This window comes from Protopterus annectens, chromosome 4.part0, assembly GCF_019279795.1.
Source record: "Protopterus annectens isolate FY-2018-M chromosome 4.part0, PAN1.0, whole genome shotgun sequence".
In the NCBI taxonomy this organism is placed as follows: Eukaryota; Metazoa; Chordata; order Ceratodontiformes; family Protopteridae; genus Protopterus; species Protopterus annectens.
In genome coordinates, this window is record NC_056733.1 from 1206366617 (window position 1) to 1206385623 (window position 19007).

At 39.4% G+C, this 19007-nt stretch overlaps 1 protein-coding gene across 1 annotated transcript in view; it reads left to right on the forward strand.

Moving 5' to 3' along the window:
- SFXN1 (sideroflexin 1) overlaps window positions 1-19007 on the forward strand; it is an 800283-nt gene that overhangs the window by 589085 nt on the left and 192191 nt on the right. Inside the window, exon 8 of the mRNA XM_044069135.1 lies at window positions 9363-9412. Coding sequence (XP_043925070.1) covers window positions 9363-9412 — 50 coding nt within the window. The remainder of the gene's footprint in view (window positions 1-9362; window positions 9413-19007) is intronic.

The window sequence follows — 19007 nt, forward strand, 5'->3', positions numbered from 1 at the left end:
AGAGGTGCACTACCGATATTATAATTTGTGGAGATACCTGATTTACCAAAGGGAATGATTTTGCATTTTTTAGCATTTAGTCTTTGACAAACAGCTGGTGCCAAAACCATGGTCTTTTTTAAGCCTGTTTATTGGTTGTCAACATCATTTGTGAATTCTGTGATTGATCTCAGCTTACAGTCTTCAGCAAACTTGGTGAGCCAGAGGTCTCCAGCATTGACCTTCACTTCAGAGAAGTGTGTACCAAACAGGAGGAGGCCCAACACTAAGCCCAGTGGGACACTGCTAGTAACAGGTTTCTTATCAGAAGTGGATTTACCTATCTGGACAACATGTATCCTGCCAGTGAGCTCTCCAGCTAATGATGTAGGGGTTTATGTCTAACTCAGTAAGTTCATGCATGATCCCCAAGGGGGGATTGGGTCAAAAGCTTTGGTCAGGTCTAGGTAAATGATGTGTACCATTCTGGTACAAGTAGATCTGGTTCAAGGCTCCAGCTCCTGTATTACCAGGCTATAATTCATACCACATATTTCGGCCACCTAACCTGAACTGAAACACTAAAGGTGGAGGCGTGTCCATATTCATTAAGGATATCCACACCTCCAGGCTAGTTGCTCAGCATAATGCATCCAGGATTATCCAAGTGCAACTAACTCTGGGCAAGACCACAATCCAAATTGTAACTTGCTACAGATCCCCCACCATGCCCCAGGATTCCTACTCCTCATTTCTGGATACACTGGGAAATATTAGGGTACAACCCAACACCCTTATAATGGGTGATTTCAACTGCCCCACCATTAACTGGGAAAACTACTCATGTACCAACTCTTTTGCTCAATGTTTTCTGGAATTCATGAATTCCAACTCCTTGGATCAACTTATTCACACCCCCACCAGGGGCAGCAATATCCTAGGCCTGGTCATTACCAACATGGGCGTCCGGTGTTCCACACCAGAGGACAATTCCTTGTTGGTCAGATCCGACCAGAAGCTAATCAGCCTAGACATCCTCATCCCACCCCCACCCCCCATTAGGGAAACCATCATAACAAATTTCTCCAAAGCCAACTTCACGCTTCTTAAGACAGAAGTGGCAAACTTCACGACACCCATGTAGACGGACAATAGAGGTACGACTGCTGAATCCTACACAAATGCACTTTATAAGCACTTACACAAATGCATGGATCGTGCTATCCTCCAAAAAAAGGAAGCCAATCTGCTGGTCCCCTGCCATAAACAAACTCTACGACAGAAGAAAGAAACTGTTGCAAAAAAAGAGTAAAATCCCATGACTGGAAGAACTCCCTGATCAGCCTCAGTAAGAAGCTGAGATCCCTCATAAAATCCTCCAAAACAAAACAGAGACAACTGATATTGTCAACATCCTGGCAGATAGGTTCAGTGCTAATTTTAACCCCCCCCCCACCCCCTAAAGGGCCCATCTCTATACCAGAAGAATGCAAAGTTCCTGTAATCACGGCTGCACAGGTAAAAACCACACTCTCCAAAGCCAAGAACACAGCATCCATGAGACCTGACAACATCTCAAGCTGTATTCTACATGAACTACAGAATGAACTGGCACCTCACCTAAGCACCATGTTTAATCATAGCCTCACCTCAGGCTTTGTGCCCACTGAATGGCGCACAGAGATGGTTTTCCCACTCCACAAAGGGGGGGGGGGGCATCACGGACCCCGGGAACTACTGCCCCATTAGCCTAACGAGACTGGTCTGCAAGGCCATTGAATGTGTCATCATGGAATTTATAAACAAAGACATTGGTAATCTCCAAACTCTGGACCCCACCCAGTTCGGGTTTGTAAAAGGCAGATCATGTCTCCTAAACATGATTGACTTCTTTGAAGCAGTCACCAAAGCCATAGACGAGGGTAAGGTGGTTCACACAGCCTATCTAGATCTCGCCAAGGCTTTTGACATCATCCCCCACTCTGGAATTATAGATAAACTCACGAAACTAGGTATAAATCTGTATGTCACAAGATGGGTTGCCAAATGGCTCACTGACAGAACCCACACTGTGAAAGTAGCAGACTCCAAATCCGACTTCAGTCCAGTGACAAGTGGAGTACCACAGGGTTCAGTCCTGGGTCCTCTCCTGTTTGGTATCTACTTTTTAAAGTACAGGCTAACACAGAAGGTCTTTGGCTAATGATGTTCGCAGATGACTGCAAACTAGGAGCCGTAATTGAAACTCCTAACGATGTGGACATCCTACAAAAGGGCCTCACTGAGACAGATGCCTGTGTCAAAGCCATGGCCTCAAGCTCAATGCCAAAAAGTGCATTGTCATCCCCTTTGGTAAAAACTCTGTACCCATGAGCTACCACATAGGTGGTAGTCTACTTAACACCGAAAGTGTGATAAGAGACCTTGGGACACAGGTGAACAGTAGTCTCTCCTTTGATAATCACATCTCCACAATAGTCAGGAAATCCTTCTACGTGGCACACCTCATCACAAAAGGTTTTTCATCCAGGAAAAATAGGTCATTGTTCCCCTCTATTCGTCACTCATCAGACCCATTATATAGAGTACAACGCCCCTTTTGGTGTATACCTCACAAGACATCTACAACAACTGAAAGGCCGCAGAAATACCTCACAAAGAGGATTACGACCTCAAACAGATGCCCAACGCAGACGGTCTCAAAAAACTCCAGCTATACTCCATCACATATCGCCTACTCAGAGGCGATCTCTGCCTATCCTACAAAGCTATGTCAAACCCAGAGCAGCTGGACATGCTCCACTTAAAGAAATCCCAATCCCTCTGAGCTACATGCTCTAGGGACCTAAACCTTGTCACCACAATAAGCAGAACATGCTGGAGGGATAGATTCCTGTCCCAGAGACTTCCCATACTCTGGAACAAACTACCTATCTATATCAAACAAAGCTCCTCATTAGCAGTCTTCAAGAAAAATCTTGATGATTGGATGGGAAATAGGAAAGTCACCCCGGGGAATCACCTCTGTGGCTCTGCTCGACAGGGGCACAAGAAAATAATTTTCTTGGGTGGTGAAAGGCCAGGGTACCTTTTTGGCTAGGCTTATGTAGGCCCTAGGGCTGATAGCCTAGTACCTACCTATGAACCTATTCTGTCCTCGTCCATGGCCCTGGTGACTTTCTCGAAGAAGTCCACCAGATTGAGCAGGCAAGGCCTCCCTTTGACAAAGCCAAATTGGGTCTAGCCCAGTTTTTGGAGAGTACCTATGTTGTTATTGATCAGGTCCATGATAATTTTCTCCATGGTCTTGCAGAAAAGACTGGTCAAGCTTACGGGTCTGTCATTCCGTGGGTCAGTTGATGGCCCCCTTGTACAGAGGAGACGACTGTTGCAGTCCTCCATTCCTCTGGGACAAAGCCTGTTTGGAAGATGTGGATAAAGAGGGTTTCTAGTGGCCATGACAGATTCTGTTTTAAGCTGTTTAAGAAGCATCCTGGAATGTTGTCGAGGCCCATGGAGGCAGTGTTTTTGGCTTTAGTGAGCACAGTAAAGGCCTGTTCCCTCATAATGACTGGTAGGGAGATCTTTGCAGGTTTGTTGGCAAACTCAGAACAGAGTTTGCAGTATCAGACGAGGTTAGGAAATATCAGAGTACTGTTAAAACAACCTAAGAGCAGTACGGTAACAAACAGTTGGCGTTGCTTTAACAAATGCAGGCTGAAAAATTGTGCTGGTGATAAATTCAACCACATTCAACCAGATCAATAAATGCAGGACAGAATTGTTAAATAGCACTTAGACAGTTGGAGCAAGAGCAAAAAAAAAACACTTGTATCCTCTTTGTAAGTCCAGATGGTTTTTGAAGCAATCCAAGTCTTGTAGTCACAGGTATCCAAGCCAGGCACAGGGAAGCTCTGGAATAAATGATGCATACGCAGTCAGATCACTTAAGAATATATATCTTTTAGTCTCTACTTCCATTTGCTCTAGAATTTTTGGCTAGAAAATCTACTTTCTGCTGGATAAAATCTAAATGGTGGCTATTTACAGCTGGTGGAGACTCTTGTCCACCCTATCCCAGGACCACTCTTTCCCACCACAACCATGCATGTTGGTTTAATCACAATAGCCCACCTTAGCATAAGATAGTGAAATAATAAAACAGAGGAACTTCATGACTGCTTTCCAGTATATAATGTTACTATTGTGTGTTTCTAAAGTATAGTTAAAACAAGAACTACAAAGTGGGCACATTGCCATACAAGTATTCCATAGTGTTCTTTGCTGCACTAGGCTAAATGACAAGTTGATGTGCTATGTTCGGAGGCTGAAGACATTTTTGCTGCTTACTGATTGCTGTCTTCCACTCCATTGACCCTCTGAAGCTCTAACTGTCTCATTGATGAGGTAGTAGAATACTTGAAACACCACATTATACAAGCCTACCATCACTGGTAACTGTCTCTGCTTAATTATCTTACCAGGGCTGTTAAACCATAGGGCAGAAAGATTATCATTATTTTGGTAACTGCCATTAATGTATAGATTTATAATACCGTTTGAAGGCATGGTCAAAGGTGACCCTGATGATGATAATCTCAGCCGGATAAAGACTTTTCCAGTGTTACCTAGTAACATAGTAACAGTCATGTCCTCTTTGATATGATTACTGACAGTCAGCCATCTAGAATTCTTTATCTGTAGGTCATTCCACTTGTCCTTAATGATCATTGCCCAGTTACATCATCTTGGGAGTACCACAATGGTTAGAATTCCTTCCACAACTTAATCCTTCATTATGATCAAGTAATATACAGCATGTCTTGATCTTAGGCCAACTGGTCAGACTTTCTTAATGACCCTGACATAAACACATCAGATGTCACTTCCATCAGCATATGTCTGGCAGTCCAGTAGAAGTACTTCCAAACATTTACTGGAGATATTAAAATTTGAGAGTACACCTGGAGGACCATAGAGCTAAAATCACTCTGTTTCCAGACTGCTTACAAAATTTCAAACGACGTAGATGTTCATAACTACGTTTCTTCATTAAAGTATGAAACTGTAGCAGAAGAGCAGTAATGTTTTATAAAGCATCATACCTTAAAAGTTGACAAAGTGTTCACCTTAGAAATTCTGGAGGCATTTTACATGAAATGGACAGGGTGGCTGATACCAGTTTAAAAAAAAAACTCTTGAGGAGGTGTCCTTTTGCATCAGCAAGTTGCAAAATGTTTGCAGTAATGGCATTTCCTGCTCATTAGGTAATTATGCTAAAAACATTTATTGGCCATGTATCACTGCCTAATCCCACAACACGTCCTTTCTACTTTGGATGAGTGTCCAAATTTAAATTTTTTCATTTCTTTGTGTAAGTTTCATCAGAATATACTTGTGCAGGTAGATTATACCTAAAATATATTAAAAATATTTTTCTCCCTAAACACATTTTCTTATAATTATCACATTTAATGCTGTACTGGCCTTGAAACTGAGCATACTGTTTACTTCAAAATCATTGGCATTTGTCTCAACCTACAGCTGGCCTTTTATTCATTTTTGCCTTCATTCATTTTGTATTACCTGTTTTGTCCCAATTATGGCCACAAGGAAGTGAAAGTCTGTCCCAGAAAGCAATGGACATAAGGATGAGAATAAATTTTAGCAAGGTGGCAGTCCATTACTGGACGGACAGACACACACAAAGATGTACAGCAGTTCAGAGGATTGTTAGTTTTATCTATTTATACATCTTTGAAATTGGAATATGGGGAAACAATGGCCACCCTGGATAAAAACCCCCAGAAGGACATCAGACTATAGACAAAAGGCACATTATCAAACAACCATCTAACTGAGCTAGGCATAGTGATGTAGTGGAACTAACTGCTGCTTCACTGTGCTGCCACAGTTAACCTTTCAGTTTTACATTGGTAAAGGGCACAATAAATATTCAGTACTCAGTATACCTGCTCTTCTTACTCCTGAGGCTATAGTAATGTCAGGTGAGAGTCTGCTTACAACTTTCGTTTATTACGGCTTACTACTTCCCTACAAATTCATTGAAAAAACTCTTTCTGACTAAAGTGATTGTGAATATTATCTTCAGATTTGTCATATTTGCAAACTGGATGGAACATCATTTTAACATCTAAGAAGAGCTAGCTGGTTTCCTATGAAGGAAATGCCATTCTTACTGTAAATATCATAACTTCCAACAGTGATGTTTAAAGTACTAGCCTCCTTTGGCTGGTCAACGGCATGGGTTCTAGCCTAGTTTCAGTACTGTTTATCTGGTACGTGTTGATACAGAGACTAGTGCTTGAGATTAAAGTCACATTAGGAAAGTAAACGCTGAAGCACTTATAGCACAGATTTCAGCTACCACACCTTCTTAACGGATCCTTTTATTGCCTAATTGTATAATAAATAAAAATAGCACTCAGTGTTTTTAAATGCTTCCTTGCTGTAAAACTGGGTATTCTACTTGTAAAATTTAAACAGTTGCAAAAACATATAGGCATGTATACACAATAATATATGTATCTGTGTGCACATTTACATTAACAAACAATGGAAATAATGCAAATCTACTGTCTTTTCATTAATACAACTGTAGTGTCCCTTTCGCCAGTGTCAGTGTGACACCTATAAGTGATATATTAATTGACATGTGGAGGGGCAAAGCCCCCCCCCCCAAAAAAACATAAATTATGGGTAAAGAAAATGACAAAAGGAACAAAATGTCAGGACATTCAGTTTTTGCAGTAACACAAAACACAACATAATTCATGTACATGTATATGTTTGTAGTTTGGCTTTTCAAACTTTATGATGTAGAAGTTTGAATTGATGGATTTTTGGTACAGGATTATCTGACCATGGGCAGTTCGAGAAAATTGCCCTTACCGCATGTTTATGCAACCTCAGAGTTAGGAAATATAATTAAAAATTATGTTTTGATGTGCTACTTTTAAATTAAGTTTTTGCATGCACTGAGGCTGTTTTTCGGTGCATATGTACTCTCGTATTGACTTCATATTTTCGACCTTATGCAGTTGATGTTTTTGCAGTCGACTTTGGATGTTTTCATTTAACTAAAGTACACCTATATATATATATATATATATATATATACATATATACATATATATATATATACACACACACACACACACACACACACATATCCATCCCTCCTCAACCCCTTTTCCCATTTTGCACATGGGGTGAGGGTGACAATTATCTCAAGCCAAGGTTTACACCGGCAGGTGGCTACCCCTGCCACGGTAGTACATCCATACCACACACACACACACACACTCTCTCACCTACAGCCAATTTGGAGTGTACAGTCCACCTACTGCATGTCTTTGGAATGTGGGAGGAAACCAGAGCACCCAAAGGAAACCCATGTGACCAGGGGGAGGACATGCAGACTCCACAGACAGGGCACCCCAGCTGAAAATCGAACCAGAGAACTTCTTGCTGTGAGACAACAACACTAACCACTGCACCACCAACAAAGGCCAAAAATAAAGACCAACTTTTAAATACTGCTCTTACAAAGGTAAAAGAATAACAGGTTTTGTACTGTTGTGCATTTTCTGAAGGAATAAATATACATAGATATATATATATATATATACACACACACACACACACACACACACACACACACACACACACACACACACAGAGAGAGGTGTGTTTGTGTGTATAGGCTACATGTCGATTCATTAACAGCAGTTTCAATGAAGGAATCTCAATTTATTTTTCTTCAGCAAAACTATTGCCAGTAACCATGTGTGTGTGTGTGTGTGTGTGTGTTATACACTCAATACTTGTGTTTGCATGTGTTCTCTATCTCTCTCTCTCTCTCTATATATATATATATATATATATATATATATATATATATATATATACACACACACACACACACGTGTGTGTGTATGTGTGTGTATGTGTGTATATATATATATATATATATATATATATATATATATATATATATATATATATATATATATATATATTGACACACACACACACACACACACACACACACACACACACGTGCACATATATTACAAATATACTGTGTGTGTGTGTGTGTGTGTGTGTGTGTGTGGTTTCTTTGTGGTTTGTCAAGTGTACATGTTTATTTCTGGTGTCAGAAGTATTCGAATGTACTTGTAGTTGAGTGTAGGACTGAATAAAAGGAACAACATTGAATGTTGCTGTTAACGAGGAGATGTACGTGCAGTTGCAGTAAGTGAGAGTAGATGTTAATGTGAAAACCTTTTGGATATACCAAAAGCTTTGACATTGGAAGGGAGTGTGTGTGTGTGTGTGTGTGTGTGTGTGTGTGTGTGTGTGTGTGTGTGTGTGGTATGTTTTAGCAAGTGTATGCTGAGCAGGTTAGATTTAGAATAACAGCTACAGAAGTGGACAGATTTTTGTGTTGTGCTTATTTATGTGCATCTGTGAATAGTTTGTGTGCATGTGTCTTACTTATTTAGTGGAACTGTTAAAGAAAGGTTTTTTTAATAAGGTAATACATAGGGTTGGAGTTTGAGGTAGGCGAATAGTTAAGATTGTTGTACATGAGTAAGGTGATGAAGGGGAGCAATGCTTCTAATCTCAGCCCTTCATATCCCTTTACAAAAAAACACTGTCACAGCAGTACCACTCTACAGATTATAAACATGGAGTATGTCTGCAGGTTAGTGGTCCTTTTTTTTTTTTTTTATTTAAAACGTATTTATTTATTTTCATTGATCACAAAAGGAGACTGTTTTCATTTTGCGGGTGTAGTTTCAGTGAGTTTTTCTTTCAGTGAAGTATAATGTTGATGTTGGGGTATCAATATAATATGTATCAATATTTCTACACCTTGACGATTGATATTCTATATACATATGTTTGTGTATATTTGTGTGTCTGATACACACACACACACTGTATGTGCGTGTTTAAATAGTGGCTGCATAACTGTTATAATACAGGTTATTCTTCTGCAGAAAGAGGTATGTATTCATGTCTGGACAAAGAGCTTTATTTTCAGTGCCACTAATTATTAGATTGTCAAAGCAGGAAAACAGCTGTTTATATTCTTTTCCAGTTGCTGCAATGATACAGCAAATAATGTTTAAAAAGAAGCCCTACTGTACAGATTTGTAGTGCTTTGTGCTTCCGTCACCTGCTGTTTCACTGCTGAGTAGGGATAGTTACATTCCAACATGTGCTTTAATCTAATTATTACATTTTATAGAGTGTAATGTCATTTTATTAAAATGTGCTATTTCTATAGGTTATTAGTGACTGTGTATATCTTTACCACTGTGCATTTTTAACAGTCTGTATATTTTTTGTAGCCATCCCACCATTTTTAATGAATTCTTTGGAAAAGAAAGCATTTTTGAAGGTAAGCCAGTTTATGACTTAGAAAAAGCTGATATCTGTAATACTGCACAGGAATATGCAATAGAGTTGAATGCAAGATAAAGATCACAAACACTCATGTGCGTTTTGTCTCTTTCAGTTTAAAATTACCAACATTATATAAAATATATATAGATAGGTATTGATATAGTGTATATGGGTTAGAAATTTTCTGCATTATCTAAATGCAGACTGGATAGATGCTGAGTCATATGCACTGTTTCATAAGCTATTAACAAAAGGCGCACTTTGGTGTGTGGCCATGGATGTAAATGACACAAAATGTTTGATCGGTTGTCTTTGTTTGCATGGTTGTAGTAATCATGCCACATGTGTGTTCTATTGTTTTGACAGCTGGATTATTTTTTGCTGATGTCCCTTACTAATAGAGCTGTGTAACTCAGGATTTCTTATGAGCGTTGTTCTAGTTCTGTTGTTTAAATAAATTCAGCTGATGGAAGAAATTATCATGTAGCCCAGTGTAATCTTTCCCTTTCTCAGGAGATGTCCTGAATGAATGCCGTATGCTGTAGAACCTTCTCCTTTTGTGACTGGGCCTCAGAACTAGCATTTCTCATAAGGTTTGACTGCCATTATCACAGTGAACATATGTACTTTAGACCTAACTAAATTAATACAGCTCATCCAAGCAATTGTAACAACTGTGCTGCTTCATCCCTTTTGAAATTGAACCAAAGAAGAATCTAAGGAACTTTTTTGCCCTGATTTACCCCTGCGATTCACCTGGGTGGACACCTAGACCTAACTAAATTAATACAGCTCATCCAAGCAATTGTAACAACTCTGCTGCCTCATCCCTTTTGAAATTGAACCATAGAAGAATCTAAGGAAGTATGTGCATCGGCTGATAAACCTTTAATTACCTTACTGTTTAAACCTTGCTAGCTGTTTTATTACAGTCCCTGTCAGGAAAGCCAGCAGCCTACCCCCCTAGTTTCCAGCTTCTCTGCTGTTCCCCCTCTTCTCGTTCCCTCACTTATATTAGCTCCCCTTCTTCCTTCGGTCCAACTTGGTCCAGAGAATATCCTTGTGGACTTGGGTGTACTTCTGCTTTTGTCCACTAGGTGGCAGCCTCCCCCCCCCACTAACATAGACCTCACTTTACTCACTTAAGTATTCTCTCTAAGCTCTAACAATTCTTTTCCTCACTCTATTTCTCCTACACTCTTTAGCCCACTCTATGGTCTAACATCTCTTCCCTCACTCTGTCTCCTAAACTCTCCTAGCCCACTCTTTCCCAACACATCCAGGTCCCCTCTACTTACCTTTCAGCAAACTTACCCCCCTGCACACAACGCTCCACTGATAGGTTCTTGATCCTCTCCAGCCCTCTTTGGTTCTACCCGCTCCGTTCGCTCTGTGGGCTCACTCCGCTCCCCTACCCTGCCCCCTATTCCCACACGCCCCCAGCACCCCTACCTATATTCCCCCCATAACCACACCCACTTCCATCCTACTCCAGTCAATCACATATTCTGTAAAAATAACCACTCCCTTATTTCCTGCCCAAACTAACCTTCATTAACTTCCAAGACTATCCCTCCTAGCCAATAGGATTCCTCTTTACCCTCAACTCCCACTCCCTAACCACTCCCTCTCCACTCCTAAACACAACTCTCCACTCTTATATTATTATTTCAGTCCTTAGCAGCTCCTATATACATATATCTCCCTTAGAACCACATTTACTTCATCAACAATATTTCAACTTTACATACTCCCCATTTCATTATGCTTTCAAAAACCTCATTCATCTCCTTTTTACTTCTAATAATTCTTAATTTATCCTACCTTTACTACCTCACCCAACCCCTTAACTCGTACCACTCACAATCCCTCCATGTTACCAACCACCTAAACTCTCCCCTACCATATTCATACACTCCTATTTCTCCACATCTATATCCTATAAATAACCTCCTATTTCCCATACAAACTTATCACCTCTCAAAAACATTTTACCCCCATAGCAACTAGCAAATGCTTTAGATTCACAACAGAACCCAATCTTCTTACTAAACTGTCCAACTACCTTACTAATCCATTCTTACATCTAATCTCCAGTCAATTATCAGGTGACATCCATCCCAACCCAGGCCCCTCCACATCTTCTACTGCAGACAAGTCCATGCTATTTACTTCTTTTAATGCCCAAAGTATAGTCAACAAAGTCCCAAACCTCCATGCTTGGCTCATACATAATAATCCTGACATCCTAACCATCTCTGAAACATGGTTAAAACCCCATATAAAAGACTGTGAAATTATTCCTCCAAACTATTCTATCATAAGAAAAGACAGGTTCCATAAAAAAGGGGGTGGAGTAGCTTTCCTATACGCATCCTCATTATCAGTTACCCCCTATAACAAACCTATTCCACACTTTAAAAATGCTGAACTACTCCTCACCTTACTCCAAGTTAACCTACATAAACACATATGCATAGCCTCAATCTACATCCCCCCAGGGGATAATATTTCTACACTTGAAGATATCCTCTCCTGGCTCTCCAACAATATTAACAATGAAACTATAATCTTAGGAGATATGAATATTAACTGGGCCTCCATTCAGTCTCATAAAAACCACCATAATATCAACCTCTACAATTTTTCACAGCTAATCAACAATGTGACATACCCCTCAAAAAACATTTCTAGCGGCAGTATTCTAGATTGGATTCTAGTCTCTCATCCCCATTATTTCTCTGACAGTGGCACTCTTCCTGATCCTCTCAGTGACCATATACCCATCTTCACTCATAGACTCCCATCACCCCTGCATCGCACCCATAATTATATTACTATCCGTAACCAAAAAAACTTTAACCCAACAACCTTTTCAAACTCTCTAAAAGCAATTAACTGGAATTGTCTAAAAAAATTATCTCTAGATAACGCAGTTTCCCATTTCAACTCAATATTCCTAAAACTACTTGATTCCCAGGCACCCTTAAGGACTAAAAGAATAAAAATTAAAACAGCCCCTTGGCTAACCAAAAGCACGCTAGCATCTATGCGACACAGAGATAAAGTCTGGGCACACTACCAGAAAAACAAATCCCCCCTAGTCCATAGTCCATAATGAATATAAAATACTTCGAAATAAGGTAAAAAAGCTCATAATCTCCAATTGACAGAATTACTTTTCCACACTCCAAAACAATAATAAATCAAACCCTCAGAAATTCTGGAAAGGTATCTCTACTCTCCTTAACCCCAGCAAACCAGATACCCCTACCCCAGACCCAAACGCTCTTGACCTAGATTTGGCTACCCAAGTTAACTCTTTTTTTCATTGATTCTATTTCCAAATTAACATCATCTTTCTCTAACACCACTACATACTCCAATACTCCCCCACAATCCCCCACCTGCACTCTACCCTGCACTGCTACTACATCCTCACTCCCATCTACTAACTCTCGTCCCTCCTCTCCTTCTCCTACTCCAACTATTTCATTATCTTCTTCTGCCCCTAATTCCCCCTCTTCACACTCCCCTTTTTTCTCATTAAAACCTATACCCACTTCTACTATAAAGAAACTCCTTCTAAAACTGAAGCCATGCACTAATGCTCCTGATAATATCCCTTCTTACTTTCTTAGCAAAGCTGCTGAAGCAATCTCCTACCCCATTAGCATTTTAATCAACCGTTCTATCCAAGAATGTATGGTACCTCAAATTTGGAAAAAGGCCTTTATCATACCTTTACATAAAGGTGGCAACAACAACAATGTTACTAATTTCCGCCCCATCGCTATTCTGTCCCCCATCTCTAAACTCCTAGAAAAATGCATCCAACTACAACTCCTTCCACATCTCTTAGATAATCACCTACTAACTCCCACACAACACGGCTTCAGACCAAATCATAGCACTATGACTGCCCTCCTCTCCTTCCTTGAAATTGTAAATAAAGCCCGAGACTCTGGCCAAATTGTTTCTACCCTACTACTCGACCTCTCCAAGGCCTTCGACACTATCTCCCACAGCCTGCTATTAACCAAACTCTCAAAACTCAACTTATCTCCCTCCTCTCTGAACTGGTTCTCCAGCTACTTATCTAACAGGTATCAAGCATTTCTAAATACCCCACTGGGGTACCCCAGGGCTCTATACTGGGTCCCCTTCTCTTTAATATAGTTATAAATGATTTCCACAACTCCATCCCATTCTCAGATATCATCCAATATGCTGATGATTCTACTTTTATTTGCTCTGCCACTTCTATCCCCTCACTCCTAAAACTGACTCAGGATGCCTTTACAACCACTGAGCAATGGATGAAAACAAATCACCTAGCACTCAATGCCTCTAAAACTAAATTAATGTTATTTACCCCCTCTAAGGCAACGTCTTTCAATATAAACACATTCTCCATCACTAGTCAAAATAATGTACCTCTGGAACTGGTGTCAGAGACCAAGTTACTTGGGGTCCAAATTGATAGCCAGCTCAAATTCAACTCTCACCTACTGCTAAATATAAAAAAAAACCATCAAAAACTCGGTATGCTTTACCGACAATATCATTATCTCGCACCTGCTACCAAAATCACCCTCTCTACTTCATTTCTCATCCCCTCCCTTCTCTACGGAGCTCCACTCCTAACTAATCTACAGACCTCTCTAAAAACACAACTTTCCTCTTGCTACAACAAAATTGCCAAGTTCGCTACCAACTACAAGTCCTCCACACACCACTGTTCCTCTCTCCAAAAACTGAAATGGCTAGCGCTACCCAGTTATCTCGCATATATTCAACTAAATCTTGCACATAAGCTTATTTTCAACCCTTCCCTCTGTCCCTCCCTTTCATCAGCTTTTAAAATGTGCCTTCCTGATAGAGTATTATGATCCAACAATCAAAATCTGTTAGAAGTATATAAACCAACTCGTCCCCCAGGAAAAAGTCGTCTGTCTTATGGCCTTGCATGCCTTTGGAACTCCCTACCACCTCCCATTCGCACCACCCACAACCATTTTATTTTTAAAAGATCTCTTCATTCACATCTTGTATCCCAGTGGGAATGCTCTTGCTCCCACCTCACATAACTTACTCTTGCAAATTCCATCTTCCTTCCTTCCTCTGTTTCCTCCTGCAACTCTCCTTGTTATTCACCCCTAACTCTTACATATTAATTGCAAATTCCATCTTCCTTCCTTCCTCTGTTTCCTCCTGCAACTCTCCTTGTTATTCACCCCTAACTCTTACACATTACTATCCCTATGATAATTGGAAATAATGCTCTAAGCCACACCCCGTAAGTGTTTGCTTCTGAATATGATATTATTTCTCAATATTTTCATGCTAAATTTCCTTTTAGTCTGTATTATCTATTAAGTATTTACTTGCAAATTATTTTTCTGTATCTTTAACCTTTGTATAAGAGTATAATTTGTGCAACTATTAAGAACAACCTATTGTAACCTATTTAGTTTTGGAGCTTTTCTCCCCAGGACTCCATTGAAAACGGGTTCATTTGGCCCAATGGACTATCCTGGTAAACCAACTGCAAATAAATAAAAAAAAAAAAAATACTCACCTCTGTTAACTAGGGTGTTATGATTCATATTTATAGAGTTTGACATACCAATCTGTTAACAAGGTTTGAACATGTTGTCAGTGGCCTTTAGGATAGCAGTGTCCATGGCTAATACTGAACAGCACATCACTTAGCGTAGGCTTATCTGTCCCTTCAGATCAGAAAACAGTCATTATTATGGGCACTTCATTTAAAGTTTGTAGAGCCTACCTGCAGGAGTTACCAACAAGAAGAAAGAACAAGTAAAAAGAAACTCTGATGAAGTCAGCTACTTGAGGGGCAAAAGCACTTAGTAATATTTTACAATAATAATTTTCTGCTGTACTTTTATGGTTCCTACTTTGCTTTTTTTGTTTTTACTTGCCTGCAGGTGTTCTCAACCTCTCAGTTTTTGGAATGTGCAGAAATAGATTTCACTTAGTCTTCCATCAAAGTGACCCTTAATGTCTTTCATACTTCAGAAGGTCATTCTTTTCCCCAGAATCACGTCCACTTTGTATAGACAACCAGTTCATAATGCTATACCTGAACAACTAGTCACCTGATATCTTGCCCCCAGTGCAAAGGGTTCAGTTTATTGGTGAAGCAGGTACTCATCTATGCAGCTGATCACATTATAGGAAGAAAAAAAAAAAAAACAGCATTGTAGTTAGTGCAAGTCAGAGTTAGTCAAAACACTGGTTATGTTCTTGCTCTAATCCGGACTAGTGTTCTCTCTATTTCTCTTGCCTCCATTTTTAGAAATATTTTTTTTCTCATACCGGGAAGGGTAAACTGAATAAACTGCCACTCATTGTGTCATTATCCTGAATGTTAATATGCACATATCATCTTTGATTAATACTTGGACTGCTCAAATCGGCAACATGTATGTAACTACTATTTCCTAAAAGTGTCTTTATGTGTATTATGAACCTTGGAGCTTTTCTTCCAGGGCCTCCGCTGAAAATGGACATATATCCAGTTGGACTATCCCAGTTAACAAATGTAAAATAAATAGTGTTTGGTATGATTGCCTAGATCTATGCATATGATAAAAAGGCTCATCTGCTCAGCCTGCAGAGACCGGTCTCTTCATTGTATGAGAATTTGCATTTCTTTACTACTACTTCCATCAACACAGCTGTGCAGACTGTTGGTAGACATGTTCTTGCAGTGAAATAGCAAGCTTACTTATATATTCCTACCATCTCTGATGTTATCAATGCTTTCCCACAAGTTAAAACCAAATGTATGTCGTGGATACATTGCAGTGGTTTGGAAGAGCTCAATTTCCCAGTCATGATATCTCTTGAACTGAAGGTCCCCATTCGCTTATACTCCAGTTTTGTCTTATATTCCTGTTGGGGTGTCGTTCTTCACCTCAAAGATCAACTCATTTTGTATAGTGTGCTTTCCCTTCTGGCATTTCAGGAGGATTCTGTCAGATTTTGAACTGGTTGGAATGCCTTTCCACTTGTGTTAAATATGTTTAAAAACCAAACATCTTTATTCTTTGAAGGACTGTGTCATGAATCTTTATTTTGCTTATTCGGTGTATTTTTTAGTCATTTTCATATATTTTGTTATGGATCCTAATTACTTTTTGATAGAGGTACCTGTTTCATCCTTGGCAGCCTTTTTTGAGATGATAAGAGGTAACTTGACACAGAATAACCTGACGGTTGTTAAGGAAGTCTTCCTTTTCTAATCACTTAAGAATGTGGTTCAATAGCTGCTTTACACCATCCTGTTGCAGCACTCTTGTGTATTTGGCCATAATGTAAATCAAGGGTTTCAGAAGCCAAATGCAGTGCTTTTATATATGAAGAGTCTTATTTAGGTTTCTTTACAGTCCACGTTACTGAAAAGCGAGAAGCCCTTACTTCCTCCCAGGGTTAGTTTATATCCTTTTTTCTTAAATGCACCCATGAGCCTTCCGTCTTAGTGGGGCGAGGATGTTGTTCCATATTCTGATGCATACTGGTGGCCCCAGAATTGCTTGAGAGCTTGTTCTCTGCAAGAAGGATCTCTTTTTTTTTTAACCTTGTTTGCTTACTGTAGGGGAAATGAAGTCTGAATGCAGGCTAACATAATTTATGTGATTGGAAGACTATATTATTCTCTGATATTAAGAGGCTTCACCTGTTATTAAGTTAGTAGTAGAACAGTGTACTACCAAAACTGCTGTTCTTAGCAGTGACAGATTCATAAATTTAGAAAAGGAGGAGTGCACCTGGCCTGATAAATCCTTTGTGTGTGTGTCCGTGTATGTCAGGTGGCTCTCAGGAGGGGGTGCATGGTCATCTGGGGAGCATGCAGGTTTGTCAGTGGCCATTTTGTCTGCCCCCCCCCAAATAAAATATCAAATTATCAAATTCTGTAACAGTAAGTGTTAGTCTTTCAAGTATGTATTGTATTTAGAATTTTGATATATATTGGTCATGTCTTTTTTTATATGAGGAAGATTAAAGTTTATGATTATATGTTTTTTATTTTTAATGAAGGAACACTTCAGACTTTAAATTATTTTTAGCAGTGATATGTGGCAGACAGTGAACAGGAAGCACTTTTTTTCTTTCTACAGTGTTTGCTTTCTTTATTGTTATGCATCAATGGAGTTAGGTTTAAGTAAAGGAGATGTTGAGGTCAAAACTCTCCATATGTGGGGTGTAGTAGAGTTTCCTGTGTGTGTGTGTGTGTGTGTGTGTTTAATTTCTATTAATTTTTCATGTTTTCTTGGTAGTCACCACAGATTTTCTAATTTCAGTTTAGTTGTATGAATACTTGCTGTGCCTGTTCCTTGGATCCACTCCTTTCTAATGCTTGGTGTTCTGGCAGATATTTATGCAGGGTCTGTTGATCATCAAAGTATGTGTTTACTGTGTATGAGATCCTTAATCTGTATTCATGAACCACATCCCTCCACAAGAGTGCTATCCTGCAAGGCAGACTAAGCTAAGTAATTCTTTGCATCAGCCTGCCTGCCCTTGTCTTGTGCTGGATGAATGCATGTTTTCCTTTTTAGAATTCTGTGGCACTTGCGCTTACAGAAGACTCATGAAATAGAATATTTTTGGTATACAGGTAATTATAATATATGTAGCCATGACGAGACACTACTAAAGCAGGTGTGCCTGTTCCAGTTTCCTGTCCTCTGACCCCCTTTGAGTGTTTTTGCATCTTTGAGTCGGTACACCAAAGTTCTTAAGAAACTAATAAATGCAGCAAAAATGTATAATAGAATAAATCTTTTTGGCATGTTTTATTTCATTTCAGGAAGTTCGTCTGCTGATATTGTGAGTTTGTATGGAGTCCTTCGATTCAGGCACACTTGCTGCCAAGGGGATATGGCTTCCATGAACATGGATGCTGGTATTTTAGCTAGGTACATAATTAATAAAGCAGATTCCACTTGTTAGAACTTGTTTGAGGACTTCTGAAAGATCTATTCTTATGGCACATAGTTTTGTGTCTGTACTGTATGATGAGTCGGCCACACAAGTACACATTTTAATTTTGGGAATTCAGGGTTCTAGAAGTATCACATTCCCTTTCTTTATGCATATAGTAAAATAACATTACATATTCCTTGTTATGTATTTGAAGAGTGTTTCTTAAAACATTGTATGAGTGAACTGGTGTGATATAATCTTTCTTGTGTATTAACATTTAATTTTACCTAACATTAACTTCCTTCACGCAGACCCACTTTTCTTCATCTGAATACTTATCTCATGAAATAATATGGGTCACAGTGCTTTTACCAGCTCCTAACTCAGCCACTTCAACACTTCAGAAATCAAAACTAATGTGAATTGCTTATTGCATGTGCTGAAAATGTCATTTGTTTCATACATTTTTCAGTTGTGACTCAAATTTCTTGATGTGGATGGGTTCATAGGTAAATACTATGCTAGCTGCCCTTGATGGCCATTTTAAGCCTATACAATTTCCCCTTCAAAGGTGAGAAGCAAGCCCTGTGTTTGTGAGGTAAACACCTTAACCATTAGACCAACTCCCAACCATT